This window comes from Phaenicophaeus curvirostris, chromosome 22, assembly GCF_032191515.1.
Source record: "Phaenicophaeus curvirostris isolate KB17595 chromosome 22, BPBGC_Pcur_1.0, whole genome shotgun sequence".
NCBI lineage: Eukaryota > Metazoa > Chordata > Aves > Cuculiformes > Cuculidae > Phaenicophaeus > Phaenicophaeus curvirostris.
The window spans coordinates 192,859-214,506 of NC_091413.1; the positions used below are offsets into that span (position 1 = coordinate 192,859).

A 21,648-nucleotide genomic window follows, 5' to 3' on the forward strand; every position below is an offset into this window, starting at 1 on the left:
GGGTCCCTCCTGTTCATAGCAATGCCATGAAAATAATTGACCATCAACTCATCTTTTAAAAATGTAATTCTATATTTATGAATCCAACAAGTAAAATTGCCAGCAAAATTCAAGAGTTTCCAAACTGCTGACACCCCCACAGGGGGCAGTATATGCACCATTACTATACTTGCATGTTTGCCCTTCGATCACCAAAAAAGTGACCTTCCATTCCAAGCAGCTTTAAGCTGTCTGCAAGATTTTTATGCTAGGTAAAACAAAGTTACATAAACAAAACAGCATAGGAAAATCCATCTGCAATATTTACTCCATTGGTCTTTCAGATCAAAACTGGATCTCACCCGCTTCAACTATTCCAGCAAACCACAAAGACTGACAGATTAATGTAAGCAGAAGAAAAAAAATAGCAGTTCCTGAAAACTTATGGAAACCAAGGTCCTTCTCAAAAGGTTTGATAAGGCATTTGATTGCAAGATGATGTGGTTCTAGCAGGGCAAAGAGTAGCTTGGGAAACTGTTCTGTCTTAAACCTGGTTTTGCAACCAAGCACATTTGCATTTTTGGGCAAATAGTTTAGTTTCATTGTCACAAAGGGCACTGATCGATCTCTTTGTTCCTCTTACATTGTTCTCCCTTATGATATTTTTTTCTGTAACCCAAGACTAGCATAGTCCCAGACAAGTCATCTTGCACCTAAGATGTATCCAGAATTACAAGCTTCGAATTCAAACTCCTAAGCATGTGCACCTTCATTATTGGTCAGAGGGTACAATGTTCACAGCACTACAAAAACCATCTAGGATTTCTGATGCTATATGACACTACTGGGCACAAATTCATCGCAGTATGTGGTATAAGAAGGGTTAACATCTCCAAACAAGAAACACATTTAATACCATCAAGTTTCTACATTCAGGTCAGAATCTTGACCGCTTGTGGCAAAGACAGCACAGGATACTGTGAGTGAAGATCCCCAAACTATACTCTTGGATTTGGTATGAACTGGGGGTACGCATCTGTGCAAGTCCTTTGTGTCTCTGCCTCTTTTTATATAACTGGAATAGTCATCTTTTTGACATGCTTCCAGACCTATGGATGAAAAGCATTATTCAAGTGTTAGGTATGTATTACCATTCTCCTAAACTAAGTCCCACTGTTTCATAAAGTGCACGGCGCGTATGCCTGCTAAGATACTGCAAACCATCTCATTTTCATGCTTAGGAAATGAAGAGCAGAAATAACGCACAGCAAAAGAGTTGATTATCTAAACTTCTCTCCTGGCTTACACTTTTAAACTATTTTGAAGGAGGCAGCCATTCTTCTCTGAAGCATTCAAATTCATCTATTTCACCAAGACTCAGAATACATTAAAGCAGTCATTTTAAGCCCAACAAACTAGAATGGATTCTAGTGCATGAGTCTAATTTGACAATTAAGTTAGTTAAGAAGCTTCCCAATTAAGAGAAATATCTATACACAAAGCACCTTCTTACGCATTTTAGAGCAAATGTTTTAGGTAGTGTGGATATAATGCAGAATAATGTTTGGAAAGTGCTGGAAAAAGACTAAGAAAAGAGTAAGGTTATCGTCCACATTTTCCATTTAGAGTACGTAATTTGTTATATGTAAATACCTACTTAAATCGCTTATTTTAAGAAGCCTCTACAGTTTGAAGACAAAAAGTATGGAGATGTGTGAACCTCTGCTGTTTTACAACACAAGAAAACACAAGTTCGAGCTGAAAATACTGAAAGACAAACACAGAAATGCAGCTTAAGAATAGATAGAAAGCAATAAGTATAAACATACCAGGCAAGCCTACTGTAAAAACAAAAACCAAACAGAAGAACTGCCTGAGTCAAACTAGCCTTGAAAACTTAAAAGTTCTGTAAAAATAATTTTTCCTTTTTGTTTTAATGGCAAAAATTGTCACTGAATTGATTTCAAAAAGTAACAAAAATCTTGGATAAATGTATTTTGCTTCAACGATCTGCAGATCACAGTATTCTTAGCTTACTCAACAATTTGAGGCTTACTAGTAAATCAAATTGAAAAAGTGAAAATCCTTCACGTACCAGAAAAGGAAGAATTATACAGAACAAAAGGGTGAATAACACGTTACATTCTAAAACTCTCTTTTGAGAAGACTAAGGCGATTCACAACACCACAAGGGAAATCTGATTACATCTAGCTTTTGAAAAACAAAGGGGAAATCAGACAATCTGCTCGGTTTTAGTGAAGAATGTCCTGTCTGAAGAGCACTTTGAGGCATTCAGCTTTAAAAGCTATAAGTATTAACATGAGAACAAGGCTTTTCACGTACTGAAAATGATTGCCACTTTCTGAACAACAAACTCACATCCTGCACAAACTCATTTTTGATCCATGTACTTCATCGGCAGAGATTCCATAAAAAGAAAGAGGTTGAAACGTGTCCAAGAAGTCAACAGTGGTAAGAAATAATAAATATACAGTTTGATGTTCAAGTTTGGCTCCGCAACTTGTGACTTTTCAAGAAAGCAAAAGAAATAAAGCTCAATCTCTTTTTATCCTTTTCATTTTTGGCATCAGAATAGAAGCAAAACATGCGAATAGCTTCAAATTTCCTACTCACTGTGTCTGGATTCAGCTCATGTAACTACTCTGACACAACAATAACAAAAATAAACATACAAATCTGCCTTCCGGAGTGCTAGCAACATAGGATAAAAGACTGCATGTAGTTACTTGAATTCATAACTAGACTATAGCACCTTGACAGAGGTTTTTATTAAAGAGCAGATCCTGCACAAGAAATTAACTTCTGAATTGTTACTTCTATTTTTTTGATTGCTATTTATAATTTAATCTCTAGCAGATTTGAAAACAGTTACCTTCAATTACTTTTAAACACCTCTCTTGAGAAACACAACTTTAAAAACAAATGCTATAACCAGATTGGTTCCAAAACACTCATAACGAGAAACATCAGGAATTGCTTTGCTTCTCTTCAGTTTGTTTTTTCCTATGGGCACAAGCTGGTGAAAGGCATTTTGATGCAGAATAACTTGGCCAGTTTTCAGCTGCTCATTAAAAGGCTTACTGGACTTTCAAATCACCCACAGAGATTTTATATCCTCAGAGCACTGTCATCTTCAGTTTAGATCTTTAAATATCAAACAAACAAAACCAAAGAGCACTGTGCTGTATCCTGGTTTCAACACACCTAGCTTACTTGGAGAGTAAACATGCTGATCTGCTAGGTCAATCGCTTAGCTCTCAACCACTGCGTCTTTTTAAGACCCCTGCTTGCCAAGTTCAAACCAACCAACCAACCAACCCACCCACCCCCAAACAGAAAAAACCTTTGTATCCTGTTCATCATTCGAGCAATCAAAAGCTAGAAACATATCCCATTATGCGGCAAGCCTGTGAGATCAAGAAGCGAAACAGCCTCCCAGTGAAAGATTGTCTTCAGAATCATGCCAGGAGCGGCAGGGTAGTGAAAAAAGATTTAGTTTCACATGTGTAACTGCTTGTGTTGGGAAGAGATAGCCAGACAGATTCACCACTAGTATGCAGCAAAGCCAGAGGAAAAGAGAATGGGAATTACACCAAGCAGTTTTACTGACACAAGCGCTGATGCCTTCAGCGTTGCAGGAGTGAAGATGATGTTCCCTTGCTTTCCATATTGTCATGAGCCACTGCAGCTTCACAATTCACTTCCCTGATGTCACATGTAACACAGCCCTTTAAAAAGGAACAAGAACACGATAATTTAAATTCTCTTTTTTTATAAATAAATTTCAAAGAATTAAATCCTGATCACACGATATGTTGCAAATTATTGAAACCCTCACCAATGGGCTCTAATCTCTAAAAAGCAGAGATTTTCCAGTTGTTTTCTGAAACAGGTACTTGTACCTCCAAGTTATCTTGTCACAAATTAGTTTTCTTTGTTAGTGGAATATGTCTCATCTCAGGGTTAAAAATGTATGCGACTTCCTCAGCAAACTGTTTGTTAAGGATTTGGACCACAATTTTAAAGTTTTCTGTGCAACTCATCACTGGAGCTCTAGATCTTTCTGTGACTAATTTTGCCTTGCTCATTTCTTCTCCATAACACCTAGGAGCACTTTAAACTGACTAGGACATTCTTTAACACATAAATCAGAAGTAGTTTATCAGAATACCCAAGAGTCACACCAGATAAAATATTTAGGCATAACATACAAAAAATCTTAAAGCATGAATCCAGTTATTTTTGTGTTTCTCTCTATATGCCTGAACCTCCTCTGTGATTGCAAGCATTTTTCAGCTTGCTGAACACACTTGCTCCTATCTTCACCAACACCCCGGTATTACATGCTATTCAATCACAGCAACGGCCAACTTCATAATAAAGCAAGCAAAAGACCCAATACTACAGGAGAAACATCACTAGATCTGGAATTTTACATGAGAGCATGACATTATTCCCATTCATCAGTGTGACTGAAGGAACCTTGCTACAGGTAGTTTCTACACAGGATTTAAATATCTTCAAAAAGAGATACAATAGAAAGACCTGTATTTTGGCATTTCCCATGCCGCTAGCGTACTCAAGCTCACTTCCTTCTTATATTTACAAGTAATAATCATCAGTGACCCAATCACTGTAAGATTGTATTGGTATAGAAATGGCATTGCCTCTGGTTAGCCAAAGCATGAATAAGCTGCTGATTGCTTTCACAATTGCTCCTTACTTGGGTGCTAACTTGCAGTGGGACAGTCTGGGTCCGAATCCACGTATGCACTTCTGCAAGCTCCTTCTTTTGCCCATCCGTGAACCAAGGCTGCTGCTTGCGCATGACTGCCAGCTTCTCCAAATCCTCTTTTAAAACCTCCTCTTTAATTCTGCAGGTAACAGACACCTGTGAACACAGCTGTACTAAATGAAGCAAGGCAAGCACTGATTTTAATCCTACTGGGATCAATATCCACAGCTGAAGTGCAGACAGCATCAGCCATTGAACAGTAACTGTACTCTGTTTTACTATATTTTAACTGGTGGGGGAAATAACGAAAAAAACAGGGAAAAAAAAACAAAGAGGGCTTAAAATGCACAAACAGTAGATTAATACACCTTCTTGGAGTGACATTGATACGCGCACTGTTTCCATGGTCTCATTTTTAATTCTACAGTTCTATGCACAATTCCAAACTACATGTCAGAAATAGTTGATGTTTTCCAACCTGTTTGGCATTTGGTAAGTCATTAGAACTTGCTCAGGTGTGCGATCCATCATCACCCAGGCTGACTCATGTTTGGATTTATTAGACGTCCCTTTCACTTCTGGCTCCTGTTTCTTCTCCTTTTTGGAAGCTTCAGAAGAATCATTACTGGCAAAGTACTTGCTGCTTTTCCCACTACCTGCTGAGAATTACCACAAAAAAATAAATGCAGATACCTGAGAAATTCTAGTAATTCAGCACAAGCAGTAGAAGGACAACTGTGTGTTCCTGCGAGCTAGCTCTGCAACACGAGCACAGGTACTCCCACGTGACTGCTCTAGCAAGCGATTACTACCTGTTGAGAATCCAAAGATAAAGAGCATTCTATTAAGTTAATCAAGATCTCCAAAGCTCTACTTACTCTTCTCAAACTTAACTGCTCAGCTTCTCTGCTTCTGTTTCAAAAGGTCCTGCTCTATGCAGATCTACATTTATGTTTAAAATTTAAGATGTAAGCCAGTATCTAATGCAGAGAAAAGCGATGATGAGCAAAATGCAAGAGTGGCTTATAGCTCACAAAGCAACACCATCTTACATTCCCATTTCCAGCTATAGTGACTGAAACAAATTTGGCTTCAAACACTGAAAGCTGATGAAAGGTAAAGACTACAGATCATCTTACTGGGATTTCCTATTCTTGTTAGGAACTACAAACATGTTAGCAAGCCATTTAGCACCAAAACAACACTCAAATCTGAGTTTTCCCTACCTGTGCCACAACCAGAAGTTTCGTTGGAGCCAGAGCCTAAAGAGCCAGATAAAGCTGATCCACTGCCTGATGCTGCTGAACCCACACCCGACTGGGAGTCCTCATACAGTGAGCGGTCAATAAGTTCACAAGAAACATAATGGCTAGAACTGTTACCACTATCTTCTGGATCATTGTCCTGGAAACAAAAATCAAAACACACATCCATGGAAATTACATTTAGATTTGAAAAAAAAAAAGTTCATGCATTTATTTTATTTGTCACGTGTTGTCTTAAGTTCTCATATCAGTTCAATAGGTTTGGAGTTTCTAGCTCTGAAAACAAATGTCTGTCTACAACTCAGGATAACAATCTTCACGGGTGAAAAACCAACAAGCATCTGAACTCTAGTTCACTGGTTTCTGCTGTAGATCCTTCCCCACTGGGTCAAGATACTGTACTGTGGCACAAAGCTAGTATTTTCTGCTGACAAGAGAACAGGAGTCAATTCCCTTCCTGTCCTGTCAGACAGCATGAAGCAGCCATGCACATCGAGCAATGGTGCACTACACGGAAAACAGGAGTGCCTTCCCCTGATTCACTACGTGAAGCTCACCGCTTCAGCAGCTACAGGTATACCAACTCCCCTTTCAGGACCCTACCCTGCAGTTTCAGCTGATCCAGCCTTTCCAGCCCAACCTGGATTCAGGAGCCAACATTTTTTTCCTCGCCTGCAGAGCTCAGATTCCTGCCTCTGAGATTACCGCGGAAGTTGGAGAGGCTTTTTCTATGCCCATGTATGGAAACCGACCCACACGGATCCCTGTTCTTCGTTCATTAGCTGCATCCCTGGGAGACAGAGGGAGTAATTAGAAGTGTATCTTCCCTTTGTTTTTTGTTCTCCACAGAGACTGTGGGACTCGGTGGAAAAGGATGCGAATTGCGCAGCACTAACCAAGTTCCACATGCATAAAAGCCCCAAACCCAAAATTAGAGCCGACAATTTAATTGAAAAGGCTGCTGCCAAAATGCTGAGCCAAAGCAGCTTGTGGCAGCCTACACCAGATCTCACACTTCTGTTGTTTGCCAGGTGCCAATGCTGTACTGTTACAAGTTCCCACGTGGGCAGGTATAAACAGCGCTGGAGGTGGAGAAAGCTATTTGTGCCCTGCAGCCTACACAGCACAGCTACTGGAAAAAGCAGCTAACAATCTGGTGACCTGGAAACACAGATTATCACCACTGGTTTTGGTGACCAAACACTTATGAAAGTCAGTTTCTCCTCTACATTAAAAATTGGTGTTACTTACACATTTAGCTTCTGTACATGCTTTAACATCAGTACTAATGGAAAGCTCCATAGGTCTCGGCAGCTCTTCTTGAAGCAAATTCAGCTGAAGAGGGGAGCTGCTCCGTGAGCTACTTGGCAGCGGGGCCTGGTCATGCTGGCCCTCTTGCTGGTCCTCCATGGATGTGGCAGAAGAGACTGGAAAGGGGTGATCCACAGAGTGCACTGCTATTGGTGATGGAGCAAAAGGAAGTGGGGCTGGAGGTAGTGTAGTACATGGATATGAAGAGGGGGGATAAACATACTGAGGGCTAGGAAGAAAGACGCATTGAGGCATCTGAGCATACACAGGGAAACTCTGAAAAAATACAGCCATAAGTGTGCTCATGTTAGGGGTATAAAGTGCTGGGTGTGACTGGGCTTCACAGCATAGTTGCGATGACAACATGGACTCAGGTTTTAATGAGCGAGGGGCAAGCTCCTCTCCTACAGGAGAGGCTGGAAAACTAGAGAGTGGATCTGAAGAAACTGGAAATCCTATAGGAGGGAGGGCATTCATACTGGAGGAGCTCAGACAGGACACTTTTGAGGGAGAGGATGACTGTTTCTGAGTTGTTCTCTTCTCACATGGAAGACTACTTCTATTTTTACTAGAAGAGTGGCTATCTGAGGACTGTCTCTGAGGTTTCTGGCGCTTGAATTTTCCACGTCTGCCTTTTTTACAGCTAGCTGGGCTCATCTGCTTTGGAGGCGAATCTCCTGAGAAGGAAGAAAAATAGACACATTCACTGAAATGACAAACCTACGGTTTAAAAAAAAAAAAAAAGAGAGAAAAACATCCAGATAATTGAGTGTGGCTTATTCAGAGAGCTGACCTTCCTCTGAACAATTCTTCCATTTGCTACAGTGATGGATTTGCTCACATATGTACAGTATTTTCCTTCATGTCATCAATTTTCTTATTGATCAATTTGGCTTATTCCAATTAGACCTTTTACGTTTCCCCTGAAGGGAAGGCAGTAAACTTCTTGGGATTTGCAAGTTTAATTACTACAATTATGTGCTTCGTTGAAAGGTCCAAGATAGCAACAATTAAAGATGGAGAAGACCTCCTGTGTGGGCAATGCCGTTGTCAAGCTTTGGCAGTTCAAATGAAGTATTCTGTTTGCAGCCATAGTAAGACACTCACTAAGTCATGCAAAGGAGAACCAGACTGCATTGCAATCCAGACTGAACTGTCTTTATTTCTCAGAACTGCTGCCTACCTTGGCCACAGGACTGTCCGTTGTTACTTCTGCTCCCCTGTTGAAGGTAAGTCCTAAAAGGAGAGAGCAAGATCCTTTGGCGGAACTTGTCAACGTAGTTCTGCTCCTCCTTTTGAGTGTGGGCTGACAACGTCTCTTTTGTTAGCCCAACTGGCTTTAAGTCCTCAGGCACCATAGTGAGACTCTGAGCATTCACAGGAGGCAGCTCAATTTGTTCACTTCCAACAGTAGTATCCTCCATTGTAGTCACTTCTTTGAAGAGGGAAGAAAATAAATCACTCTTTGGTCTGGCATTCTGGTGCCAACTCCCACAACACCCAGATGGTTACACAGAACACAGTCTCGTCTGAGCTACCCAGCAGATATAGGCTGCAGAGGCAGGGGGAGAAAACACCCTTTACACTCAAATATAGTTACACTAACATCAACTGCGCAAACTACTTTTCATGGTGTGGAAACTTCAAGTTCACTTTGAAGTTACAAAGGCACTTATTTTTTCATGCTTTCTTAGTACAAAAGCAGTTAAATACTCATTTTTACACTTCCTTCTGCATTAAAATGAAGTAACACTGGCCCATTAGTCATTTTTATTTCAATCTTCAATGGCAAAAAGTATATACTTGTGTTTGAGGGAAAAGGAAATAGTGCAATCAGTTAAAACTACATCTTACTGAAACACCATAAAAATTTGCAGGTTCAAGTTTTCTTCACGGTGTCCCTAGAAGTACCTCAACTATACGCCAGAGTTTATATTCATGAGAACGTATCTCAAATGGACAAAACTGTCTCACCATGTACTTCAGTCTGGGAACGTTATGCAATCTTAAAAATCAGGGAGTCAATTCAGTGCTTTGAGAGCGTGAACGTTACCTGATTCCGGGTGTGGGACATGCACTATAGTGCTGCTGTAACTGCACTGGCTGGTGACAGATACCACACTTGGAGCCTTGTTGGACAGAGTCAGGTCTGCCAGAGGAGCACCCACCATGCCTGTGCTTGTCTGGTCTTTCAGCCTCTCTTCCCGATCAGCAGATATTGGAGTTTGGGAATTAACTGCTGAAAGCATAGCAGTATCGGTAAATGACAAAGTTTCTACATGGAATTTCATTCCAAGAACTATGCTCCAAATTCATCAGTCTTACTGGCTCAGAAACAACCAGTAAGTATGCAGACCATTAAATAAGACAGTCTAACATAAAGTTCATATGCCAGTGCAATATCAGCACATCCTAAACACGGCACAAAATCAGTAAGCAACAGCAGGTTCATTTAGAAACAACAAATACTAGTACTTTTTTGACCCATTCTACATTCAAAGACTTAATATTGTACCCGATTCTTAATCGTGAGATCTGGACAAGGTAAGCAAATATTTACCACAATATTTACCAAATGTTTGTGCTGTTAGTGTGACAAAAATTTAAGAAGTGGACATAAATCTTGGCATGTACAACAGTGGGACACGAGAAATGAAAAAGTTGTTGCTCTCTGTTATGATCATCAATACACCGTACGTTACCTTCCAATGCCTCACCTTCCTGCTGACTTTGCTGGACCTCTTCTGAAGATGATGATGACGTATTTGCAGAAGATTTACATTTCCTTTTCAATGCTGGAATACTGCAGCTCTCTAGATACCTGAAATAAAAGCATATCACAGGAAGCTCTCTCTACTTTGTGTTTTCTCTCCTTTTGGAGAGACATACATTTGAACAATCCAAACTGGAGATCCAGGAATTGTTAACTAGTATTTTAAATTCACCGCAGGAAGCTCTGGACACATATCTGCTTTCCAAGAACTAAGTTAAATAAAATCTATCACTTACTCTTTCTTTAAAAAAAAAAGAAAAAAAGAAAAAAAAAAGGTTATGTTATCCACTGTGTTAAAAACATTAAAAACGTTTTATAAATTATAGCAACTTTCAGTTTTATACAGATGTTCTCAAAGCATATATTGAGAAGACACTAGCATATTATGCCCAGTGAAATTCTCTTAAACTCCTGCTGCACCAGGGGTGAACCTGTCAGTAGACCAACATCAACAGTCGCAAACAGAATCTTAGACCCTAAATTTTTCATTACTGAGTAATTCAGATTGACTGTTGGGATGGACTACCCGGGGAGGAAGAAAGCTTTACAAACGATCCCAAAGTCATCTCATAACTTATTTACCTTCCATCGGTTAATCTTAAACTTGTAATCACTAAAATCGCTTCACAGTTTATTACCTAATGATATTATCAACACAATTGATCTGCTGATACGAAGGAACACGTGGAGTCTTCTTTGAATCATCATAAAATGCATTTCCTGGTTCTTCTGTACTACCACTTCTCAGTGTCTGAAGAAAACAAGAAGCAGTATGCCTCTTCCCTAGAAAAGAATAAATCCTCAGAGACTCCTCTAAAAGTCATTTGAACACTACTCCCACCAAGACATTCACATATATACACTGGGATACATATATATTATACAGGAACATATGGCTTATGACAGCACAAGCCTCATTACTAAGTTACTCTGCATTTTCATCTCAATTCACGTTTCAAGACATGGGAGCTAGAAGGGGAAAGAATGCCTTACAAGAAAAAAAGCCACACAACAGCTTAAACACACGCTCAGAAAAATGAGTAAACACAATGAAAACACGATAGAAAAAACCTACTGTCTATATGTTGTAAACAAAGCTGTAATTAATATTACTCTTGGTTTTTACATCACAGAATCCAACCTGCTATTCAGCAGTAATTTGCAGGTTTTGACCCTACACTGGTCAGAGCAGCATTAACATTCACAGTGCAGCCTTCTTATCACTAAGACTAGGAGGTTCATGGTAACTTTTGTACAGACTATCACAGTGCAAAATGTTTTAATGCAGATCCCTATGATATCTAAGAAAGCATCAAGTTTTCTCTGTATCTTTGTGCTAGATATTAACAGCAAATAATGTGCATTAGCACAATATTAAGCACACAATAACTAAACCACTACTTCTTCAGTGGGACACAGGGCAATGTTTTCCAACCTGTGGATTGTTTATGAGAGTCTTCATAAAGCAACTAACGGAACTTGCTGCATTTTCACTAGAAAGCGTTACAATTAAAAAAAGTAAGATTCTATTAACTTAGAAAGAGACAGACATGTTCCTCCATATCCCAAGGAGCAGTTAAAAAGTCACAGCATCTGCGGAGACGTTTATTGGTTGTTTGCTTTTAATTTCATTTTTAAAAAAAAAGCAAACAAAATACTTCCAACATTTAAGCCATGCTTAAATACTACCCTAAGTTCTTCAGCATAACAGCAGCTAGCCAAACTCATTGCTAAAGATCTACAAGAGTTCATGTTAAGTATCATAACGACATTAACTTACCTCCTAGCATTTCTGAGCTCAGAGCCTGCTCATTTCCACTCTGTGGCTTGCTCCTCGACGCAATATACAGCTGCTGTCCCAGATTCTTTATTCGATTGACATCTGCACAAACTTGTTGCAATGTCATCTTGAGATATGTGAAAATGCGAAGTCAGAATAAGAAAAGTAAAAAGAGGCCACATGAGACCATCAGGATGGGCTAGGGTTTTTGTATTCTCCCAGCTGAAAGGGCGTAGCTGGTCAGCCTAAGCCTGGTCTCTGTTGGTGTTTGTAAATTTAAGAATCTAATTGCCATGGTTAATTTAATTAATTTAACTATGATAAAAACCTGAACAGCATGAGCACTTACATATTTCTGATACATACTGATGCAAACCTTGAGTGTAGGAATAAGCTGACAATTTACCCAGGAGCCTCACAAGGAAATTGGGCAATTGCAATGCTTGTTTTATGACAGCACTGTTTCCACTCTCTTCTACAACAGTCTACACTACCTCTAGTGCCCTTCTTAAAATGAAACAGAAAATCCCAAGCGAACAGAAAGCCCTCCACATACATCAATCCTCTTTCTGGTTGCATGGTTCTTCCACTTTCTTCTCTTATCAGTTCTTTGAGGAGGCTGATCTTAAGCAAGTCTTCAATTCGGAGAACTACCGTAGTAGCTATCTGCTCATTTCGGTCAGCAAAATGAAGAGCAGAAATCAAAAGCCAGCATTCTACAACTGACTGATTTAAGTACATTTAGCTTGTACACAGCTGTATCTTCCCACTTCAGCAACATTCATGACAAAACATAGTTAAAAACATAGTTAAAATTTTCATTTTTAAAATCGTATTTTTACTACTCTGCAGGCAGCGACACATTTAAGGACTTACTGGTTCTTTTATTTCCTCTGCACAATTCCCATTGGAGTCACTTGAAGATGCTATGCTGATATAATGCTCATAAGAGCCATTGCTTCCAAGGCTTCCATAACCACTGGAAACATTGCTGTGAACCGGCTGTATGAGGGGAAAAAATAGTGATTTAAAACATATCATCCTCCTAGGGTACAAACGATGGAAATAACATACTACCCCACAAAGAACTTCAAGCAAACAGAGTGAATAAAGTCAAAAGCCACTGTTGTCCTGGGCTCTACCATTTGCTTGGGAAAATTCTCAACCATGCTTAAAGCTGTTTTGGGATGCAGATTTATCTTTCAACATAAGGACTTGGCAAATACGACACACAAAATATTATTTTGTTTCTAATCAGGTGGGCTACCCAGAGCCATATTTTCATGACGCCACAAGCCCGCGTCCATGTAGAACTTTCCTTTTAGATCCTGTAAAAGACCACCCCTGAAGTAGTCTGCTGAACAGACCTATTTCTTTACCCTCTCATTGAGAAGGCCAGGCAGCATTCTGAAATTCTTTCATCTTCTTTACCTGCAGAAGTAGCTTGTAAATCTGTCCTTGCAATTCTCTTATCTCTTTCTCAACACTGCTCATTTCTTTACTTCTTGCAGCAAAGACATCTTCATTCAGAGGGCTTCTGGAAAGAGCGAGCAAAACGTCACTACTAATTTTAATTTCATGAAAAAAAGGTAGCTACAAACAGAGGTAGAACAGATTTTCTTTTTTTTTTCTTTTAAGAACCATTATTTTAATTTGACTGCTTTGCTGAATTAATACACAGCGATGTCATCTGTTGCACCAGCAGCTCTGCTGGGGTAGTGGGGCAGTGCTATGAGAACAGCGCTTCACACGCAGCCCCAGGGAAGTCACCACACCAGCACAGTGGCATAAGCTATGGTTGAAAAGCATCTACTCCGGCACCGCCTCCTCTGCTCAGGAGACAAATTCACACCCCATAAACTCTTAAATAAAAGATCACTTTGAAAAGTCTGAATGCCGTCCGGAAAAGCCACTTCCTAGGAAAGAAACCAGGTAAGAAGAAGGCAGTCATATTTCCAAATCTCTTGGAAACTCGTGAGAAACATGAGAAAAATTAACTTGCACACTCAATACTAATTGTATTATTAAAAGAGCTTACCACAGTAAATACTTAGATTCTGTATCAAGTGTATGTTCTAGAAGGAAACAAGCCAGAAAGTGACTTTTGCCTACACATCTGTCAAATAATGGTTTTTTTATGAGCCAGTCAGGAATGAATGTCAACTCATTATTTGTTGAGGCGATCTACCTTTCATGTTGCTTTTTAAGTTTTACTCAGCTTGTCTAAAACCGATATTTTGATTAGATATGTCCATTGTCACAGGATTTGGATATCATCAATGCGCAAAAATCCTAAAAAAAAAAAACCCTTGGCTTTGCCTTTTCTTTTGAAGTAATTTACTTACTTTCATACTTAATACACAAGACTAATGCTGTTCTGAAGGAATGGGCTGCAAGACAGATGCTAGGTAATTGTCACAGACAGCAGGAGCAACATTACATCTCTAGTTAAGTACTGAGACAGTTCTGTTTTGCAGAGCATTCAAAGAAAAGCACCTTTACAGATGAATTCCACTATTGACTTACGTCCGGACTTTGTGTCGGCCAATGATGAACACTACCTTCCTGCTCCAAGGATTCACAAAACTGGACCAGCTGGTATCCAGTATGACATAATCCCCATTTTGAGTACAAAATCTAATAGGTAAATGTTCAAAAGGGGGTTGGCCAGCAAATTTCAGGACTGGAAAAAAAAACAATCAAGAAAGAAGGTTTAGTTTGCATTATGACACAGTAGTGCAAGACCAAACACTAATGACCTGAGTCCTTTAAAACTCCGGGTTTGAATTTGCTTTTACCTTTAACTGGTTGGTTTATCAATTCAACTGTTTTTGTCTAGACTGTAGATCAGTCACATGTCAAGCAATATGATAATAAAAGAATGTTAAAACCCACAGAAACTCCTCTTATAGCAACTATACTTACTTTTCTGGTGAATTGCAATCATCAAAGGACGATCTTCTGGGTGCAAATACATGAGTATGGATGTTCCAATTAAATCCTGAGGTAAGTAACCCAACAAAGGCACTGCTCTGAAACCCAAACACATTGTCGCTGATTATAATATGGTTTTGAGTACTTAGATACTTAACCCTTTGCTTGTCAGTGAGGTCCCCGTGCACAATCTACAATGGCATGAACTAAGGCTACACAACATTTTTCATCACAGCCCAGCCCATCTAATAATCCTCCAGCCCAATGCAGACACACAAATACTAATGACAAACATTTCTATGCCTGGAGATCTGACAGATTTTCATGTTTGCAGGCAGTTTCGTGCTTGTGTCTGTATGAAAAGGGAACAGGAAAAAAGGATCTTGAAGAAACAGGTCACAGGCAAAGTATCAGTAGGAAATCTGACATGGACACTGCAAAGTGTGTTGTAAAAACACTCCTGTGGTTCTGCCGGAGACAGATTTAGACTGCCCAAATTCATTTGACTCAGCTCAGCAGAGCTGTATCTCCGCAGTGCGATCCCCAGAGCTTTGCATTATCTGGGTTTACCACAGGTGCCCAATTGCACTGGATAATGAAAACTGACTGCAGTTCCATTTAACTCACATTTTAAGCAACAAAGTAGATTACGTCTGTGCAGGCCAACACAAAACTACTTTATTTAATTAACTACTGCCAACTGTTCAACGACTCTACACAGGTCTCCAGCTGCATCCCAGAAGGATTTTTTGCTACCTGTCCATATTCACCTCACAGGTCTTAAAATTATTATCTCACCTGTCATCTATCTCAAGAAAAACACATCCAGGGGTGTGAGTGGTGGTGAAGATTCTTTTATCCATAGGAATTCGAGGAGCTAGTAGAAAAAAGAAATATTTACTGTAACAAAATATGCACTTAGAAAACCTGTTATTTCTGCTCACGATATAGAGTTATCGGCTCCTGAACTTTTTCATTTTTAACTGCTTTCTGACCAATAACTCATAGAAACATTAAAAATACTTACATGCTGCAGACTTCTCTCAAAAATAAAAATAGGGCCTTGCAAAGAAGGCACAGACGCTCTCGATTTGCATGCATGCACACAGACACAAACTGGAAGTTACATGAGTGAGACCTCCCGAGTGCAGACTGGGAAAGGAAGCAGATTTTCATATACTGCATTTTCCTACTGGCTAAGTTTGTTTCACTACAGTCTCCTGACTTGCCTTCATATCCAGAGTGAATTTTCTCAGCCAAAGCTAAGCAGCAGGATTCGGCATCCAGGTGGACAGAAGTACACACACGGACCAAGTACGGGGTGATTCGGAAGGGGTAACAACGTGTTTCTTGTTCTTGATCTTTACCACCCCTGAGGAAAAGTAAAAGGGTTTAGCATACTGGTATCAAGACTCTGACACTTAACGCCAGGACTGAGAGCCCTGCACAGAGATATGCTGAGCACACAGACCCAGAAAATCAGAATCTCCTCAAGTCCTACGCACGCTCTGTTGTGATCCAAGGCAAACACATTCAGCAACACTGACCTCAGTCCCCTTAAAAACAAGTAGGTGTTTTGCCTACGGCCCTTGCATTCAGAGTCTGTTCTAGAAATATCATTACTTTAACAGTTAAATACCACCACCTAATTTTCACTCATATTCACCCAAACCACTCATTTGGCCCTGTGCTCTCCTTCAAGTTCAACAGTTCTTTTTCTGTTTATTGTTCACTCTGTACCATTTTTAGGATTAAAAAAAAAAATCAAACCTGTCTCTCAAGCTTTGCTTCACTGGCCTATGTAGGATTCCCCAGCCTCAGTTCACAAACAGTTATTTGTTCTGTGACTGTCCTCCTCCCGTGAGGACTTGTCTTCCTAGAACATGTGAGCAGTAGCAGCACACAACGCTCTAGATGAGATCTTAACCAGAGCTCTGTAACAACTGCATTAGCAATAGCCCACTTCTACTGCAAGCGCTCTTCCACCTGCTGAACTGCAGTATCTTACCCAGCTCCGACAGAAAGAATCAAAATAAATTTTTGGACACTATCGCTTACACTAAAAGTTATTGTCTTAATCCACACTTAGTTTTGTAAAATGTTTCTAGAGAGAGGTTAGTGTCGTAAAAACTACTGACAGCTCCACTTTTGGGGGAAAAAGATACATATTAAATTGGATATAGAAGTTTAACCCAAAGAAGCACATTTTCATACCTAAACTTAGTGTGTGCTTGTGAAAACATTTTTCTACTCATGAAGCCCACATAATCAGAAGGATCTGTTATATAAAGCAAGGAGAGATGTTGTATGAACGCCTGAAGAAAAATTATGGCAAAATGTTGATGCACACTACAAACAGTTTCCTGGCTTAAAATTGGTATCTGTCCTGCTATACTTATTCCACACAAGTTTCAGCATTGCTATGGGAAAAATATTCAAAACATCCTGCTGGATACCAATATTAAAACACAAAAAGCCAATTTTGTAATGGAGTCCCATGAACTTACACCGATCAGCTATAATCACAGTACTGCCCAGTACTGTACCTTTTTTCCAGCCTTCACGAACATAAAACTAAAACAAAGTACTTGCCTGATCCTGCAGAAAAAGGATTTCACCTGGGCATATTCATACAGAGATGCTAATAAGAAGAACACACATTGAAAGTAACAGTTAATACCCTTCAAAAGATCAAACTTATCAGAACTATTCTAAACTCTGCCTTCTCCAGACTTTCTGAGCAAGACAGAAGTCTCACAACCTGCTCTTTATGAAGCCACTGAATTAGGTGTTCAACAGTCTGCTGCCACCTAAAATGTTATCTCTTCTCCAGCCCCCTCACTCTTGGGGAAATGGCTGACCTGAAACTAAATTCAGAAGAAACACATATGATCTAAAGAACTCCTTTTCCCCAGTGCATCACTATGGAAAGGAAAAGCAAAAGTTCCTGGCTTCATGAGACATGTACCGAAAGCTATATATAGCCAAAAGTTATGAGGAGAAGAAAATTCAGCAGCAGTTCATCGCTAGAAAATAATAACTACTCCGAAAGGGTGCCACTGCTCTGATGGGTGGGCACAGGACTGGCTCCCAAGTTGTGGAATCCCTGGCATGTTAGCGTTAGCAGCCTCAGATGTCTCATCCTTTGACAGCAAGGACTTTGGACTTGCCAGCTCTGGTGCCAGAACAGCCCCACAAGTAGGTGGGCAAAAGACATGGCTTTAGCATGCAAGTTATGTGTGAACTGCTCACAACTAACACAGGACTCCTTTAGGCACATCCAGCACTAAACAGCAAGGCAGCTTAAAACTTCGGTTCAGTGAGCTATGATCACAGCAGGACGTAAGCAGATCATAAAGACAAAGCACCCACGCAACCCTAAGATGTAGATTGAACAACTTTAAACTCACAATTAGACTTTTGGTTTCTTATTACAAAGCAGCAGTATTTCGAATGACTAAGGTGGCACACAAAGCAATGAAGTATATGACTTTGACCTAACCCAAGTAAGAGCTAAGCCTCTAGGAGACTAGCAAGGACCTGCTGCATAGGTACACAAGTTTTTAAAGTGGAAAGGCAACAAATGTTGCCTATGTATATTGCTAGCATATTTAAAATGAACAAGCATTTTATCCTCATTCTGCAAAGACAGAAAGACACATGAAGCACTTAAGAGCATTGCCAAGCCCCACCTGTTTGACTCTCGGTGTTCCAAAGTGGCAGGTGGGACTGATCAGTGTGTGTGTAGAACACACTCACATCCTGAGGGACAAGCAGCTCTACAAACCGGGAGGAGTCCAATGCTTTCTTCTTGCAGTTTAGAATGGATGCTGCCTGCTCAGAAATATGCACTATGCGTCCAGAAAGCAAGGAAAACACAGCCACAAATGTGTCCTGGAAAACAAAAATCATTAAAGGCAATCCACCCCCAAAACAAGGTAGCAATACTGTAGGACAAAAAGAACCAAACCCAAAACAAAACCAACCCCAAACCACCACACACCACAACCTAAGACAGATGCTGAAAAATATCTTCCCAAGTTAGTATCCAACTGAAACTGCGTGTGCGAGCTACTACAACCTCCAACGCTAGAGTAGCTTACTCATCATCTACAAACATTAATAAGACTGCCGCATCAAAACTGAACAGGTTATGGTGATGCCTGCCACTGTCCAGAATGACTGGTTATCACTCCACATGCTCCTCCACGAATTTCGGAGCACTCATCACAATTCCACACACAAAAACATTTTGAGAACTTTTCCAGCAGGAAGCATGTGCAATGTCACTGATACTGTATCTAACAGCACTGAATCTCAAAAACCACCCTTTTCTTTGAAGCAGAGCCAGGAAGTGTGACACATATTACAAATCAAGGGGGAAAAATTAAATCCAGTATTACAGAAACGAAACCAAAGTCCCCTACAATTATGGACTTGATCAGCATTGAAAATGTTCTGCTAAGACTGTCTCAAAAGATCACTGTGTCATAAATGAAGTCTCAAATAAGATTCTCAATGACATATTTGTTGCTTATAGGAAGGAAAAAAAAATATAGGTGTTTCTTCACTTTCTGCTGTTGGGTACCCTGAGTCAGCACAGATAAGTAGTCTTGATTTACCCTTAAAAAATACAAAGCCCTGTCTGGCTAAAACTTCAAGGCTTTTCAATTTTACACATTCCAATTCCACAAAACGATGCAAGGAGACTAAATAGAGAAGTTAGTAAAAAATTATGAACTCCTTGAGCGTGCCCAAATTTCTTACAGTGTTTTTGGGAGTGTGTTCCGATGCAACTGCCACCAGCTCTTCTATGCTGTATGTCATCACATCTGTCTGAAAACCTCTTCGGTCATTCAGAGCCTGGAAAAAGTCATTGTTTGCTAATTGAAAAGAAAAAATAGGAAAAGCAAAACAAACACAAGAAAGTCAGTAAGGAAACTATTTTGAAAGTATTTCTTACAGCCCTTGCACTTTTGTCATCTTTTTGGTGAAGTCCGAAGTGACATGAGGAAGGTCTGTGTAGTGACAAAGGAAAAAGGAATACTGATTATACTATTGGAGTGACCCATTTATGTTACAGAAAACAAGCATGAGGAAGTAAAATGGGCAGAATGTGATGGCAAAAGAACAATTTTAGCTACTTAGATCTGTTGGAAACACTGACTATCCAATAATTTTTCAATGTGGGATGGGAATGCTCTTATTCCAATATACATAGGAAGTTATTAGTAGGCACCTATTAACTACAGGATTCTGAAGGGGAGCAATGCATAGACATTTCAATAGAAAATATAACATGATAGTTTAAAAAAAAACCAAAACAACCCACTGTGTTTCGAAAAGCCAATTGTTTGCAGGACAGCAGGAATACTTTGATGCGTTTTAGTGTCCATTCAAACCAAGCTGCTACATAGCTTCTATGCTTCCATATTTTTGCCATACCTACCCTGGACCTGCTGGACGCACTGCAAGGCGTAGTTGAGAGCATTGATGGTACTGGGCTTGCTGGAACTCCTTTTCTCTTCAGGCAAACACTTTTTCATTTCCTGGATCATCATCATCAGATCTCTGTGAGACTGACTACAATTCAGCTGCTCACTGTAAAACAGAAACTACACTTTACTGGACACTTCTAGTATAGGAGCTTCTTTTCTGCCAACTAATTAAAATTACTCACTAAATTAACATTTATTGTCTTGGCTGCAGAGTCACAGCATACCTAGAAATGTCCTAATGGTCATTCACTATTCCCTGTTCTGTCTTCCCCTTTTCTTTGCTACCCAATCTTTTCTCCTCTACCTTCCTGCTTTCCAACTGTAAGACATCATGGATGGCAAAGTCACATCATAACTGATCTCCTTGCTAAGACACCTGGCAACTAAAAATAAGCTGATGTTTACTCTAGATTTTCTCAGTCTCTGGTACCAAAATCATGAATACATGCTGATTCTTTACATGCATAAATCTCTCTAGCCTTGAAGTTCCCATTTGATTATAAGCACTTCAGGGAAACGTGAGGTCCTCAAAATAGACCCGACTGGAAGATTTCATTCCTCACGTGAATCAGAGTCTTCATTAAAACTTCTGACAGAGTCAGAGGCCTCAGCAGCTGCAAGGTTATAAAGAAGCAAAATCTCCCTTTTCGTACTCCCACTTACTTCAGTGGCTGAAAAATAAGCAGTCAACGCCCTCGGAGCGCAGACACATTGTGATCTTACAGGTGAGGTGGAACACTATTTTAAACACTTCGTCCATCTGGCATTTTTATTATCATCACCCTCGCAGCATCCGCACCGCGAAGCCGTTCAGGGGCTGCACGTTAACTTCACGTGACGGTCCCACGTTGCACAAATCGCAGCGCTCGAGCTGCCTTTTTTTTTTTTTTTAAATATTTTTTTTAACTAAGTAAAATAAACGATCACCTCGTCGAATCTCTGAATTTCCGGGAAAAACCGCCGTTGGGGCAATTTCTGCTCTCCTACCGGCAAGCGATTCGCTGTAGGTCGCGCTCCCACAGAGCCGGGGGGGGGGGGGGGGGGGGGGGGAAGAGCGAGCCGAGCTGGGGGAGCGGAGGGAAGCACCGGGGCTGCCCCGGCTGCAGCTCCCGGCCCGCGCGAGCGGTGGCGGCGCCGCCGGAGTTACCTGAGAAGTTGGGTTCGGCCGCCCGCCGCCGGCGGCTCCGGGCTGCGGCGCCCGGCCGGCTCCATGGCCGCTCCGCATGGGCGCGCGGAGCCCTCGTCTCCGGAGCCGCCGCCGCCGCCTCGCGCGCCCCCGGCCCCCCACACTCCCCCACCCCGCCCCTCACCGCCCCCCGCGGCGGGCGGGAGGCCCTGCGGCACCGGCCCC

General features: G+C 40.6%; 1 protein-coding gene across 5 annotated transcripts; it reads right to left on the bottom strand.

The window, feature by feature from the left end:
- Nucleotides 1–158: 158 nt before the first annotated feature.
- Nucleotides 159–21,528, bottom strand: PER3 (period circadian regulator 3). Of its 5 annotated transcripts, none has more exons than XM_069875014.1 (21): nucleotides 21,445–21,528; nucleotides 20,249–20,400; nucleotides 19,567–19,682; nucleotides 18,492–18,693; nucleotides 17,392–17,440; nucleotides 16,029–16,171; nucleotides 15,598–15,676; nucleotides 14,791–14,897; nucleotides 14,392–14,548; nucleotides 13,297–13,402; nucleotides 12,742–12,867; nucleotides 11,866–11,992; nucleotides 10,724–10,868; nucleotides 10,030–10,133; nucleotides 9,366–9,548; nucleotides 8,496–8,747; nucleotides 7,253–7,989; nucleotides 5,963–6,140; nucleotides 5,215–5,395; nucleotides 4,725–4,875; nucleotides 159–3,729 (listed from the first exon to the last, which is right to left on the bottom strand). In XM_069875014.1, the coding sequence occupies exons 1-21, from the start codon at nucleotides 21,507–21,509 to the stop codon at nucleotides 3,628–3,630; spliced, it is 3,462 nt and encodes a 1,153-aa protein (XP_069731115.1). In that variant the 5' UTR covers nucleotides 21,510–21,528; the 3' UTR covers nucleotides 159–3,627. The 5 variants fall into 5 exon arrangements, with proteins under 5 accessions (XP_069731115.1, XP_069731114.1, XP_069731113.1 ...); XM_069875013.1 differs by having other exon boundaries at nucleotides 9,366–9,551; XM_069875012.1 differs by having other exon boundaries at nucleotides 5,215–5,392; nucleotides 10,015–10,133.
- Nucleotides 21,529–21,648: the final 120 nt, after the last annotated feature.

What these genes read in the sequence shown, in the direction of transcription:
- PER3 (XM_069875012.1), bottom strand. Translation starts at nt 21,509, where the DNA reads ATGGAGCCGGCCGGGCGCCGCAGCCCGGAGCCGCCGGCGGCGGGCGGC. An exon ending in CAGAGGAAATAAAAGAACCA is followed by an intron (nt 11,993 to 12,741) that starts GTAAGTCCTTAA and finishes ACATATCTCAAG; the next exon opens with ATGACATTGCAACAAGTTTG. An exon ending in GAGCTCAGAAATGCTAGGAG is followed by an intron (nt 10,869 to 11,865) that starts GTAAGTTAATGT and finishes ATTCTTTTCTAG; the next exon opens with GGAAGAGGCATACTGCTTCT.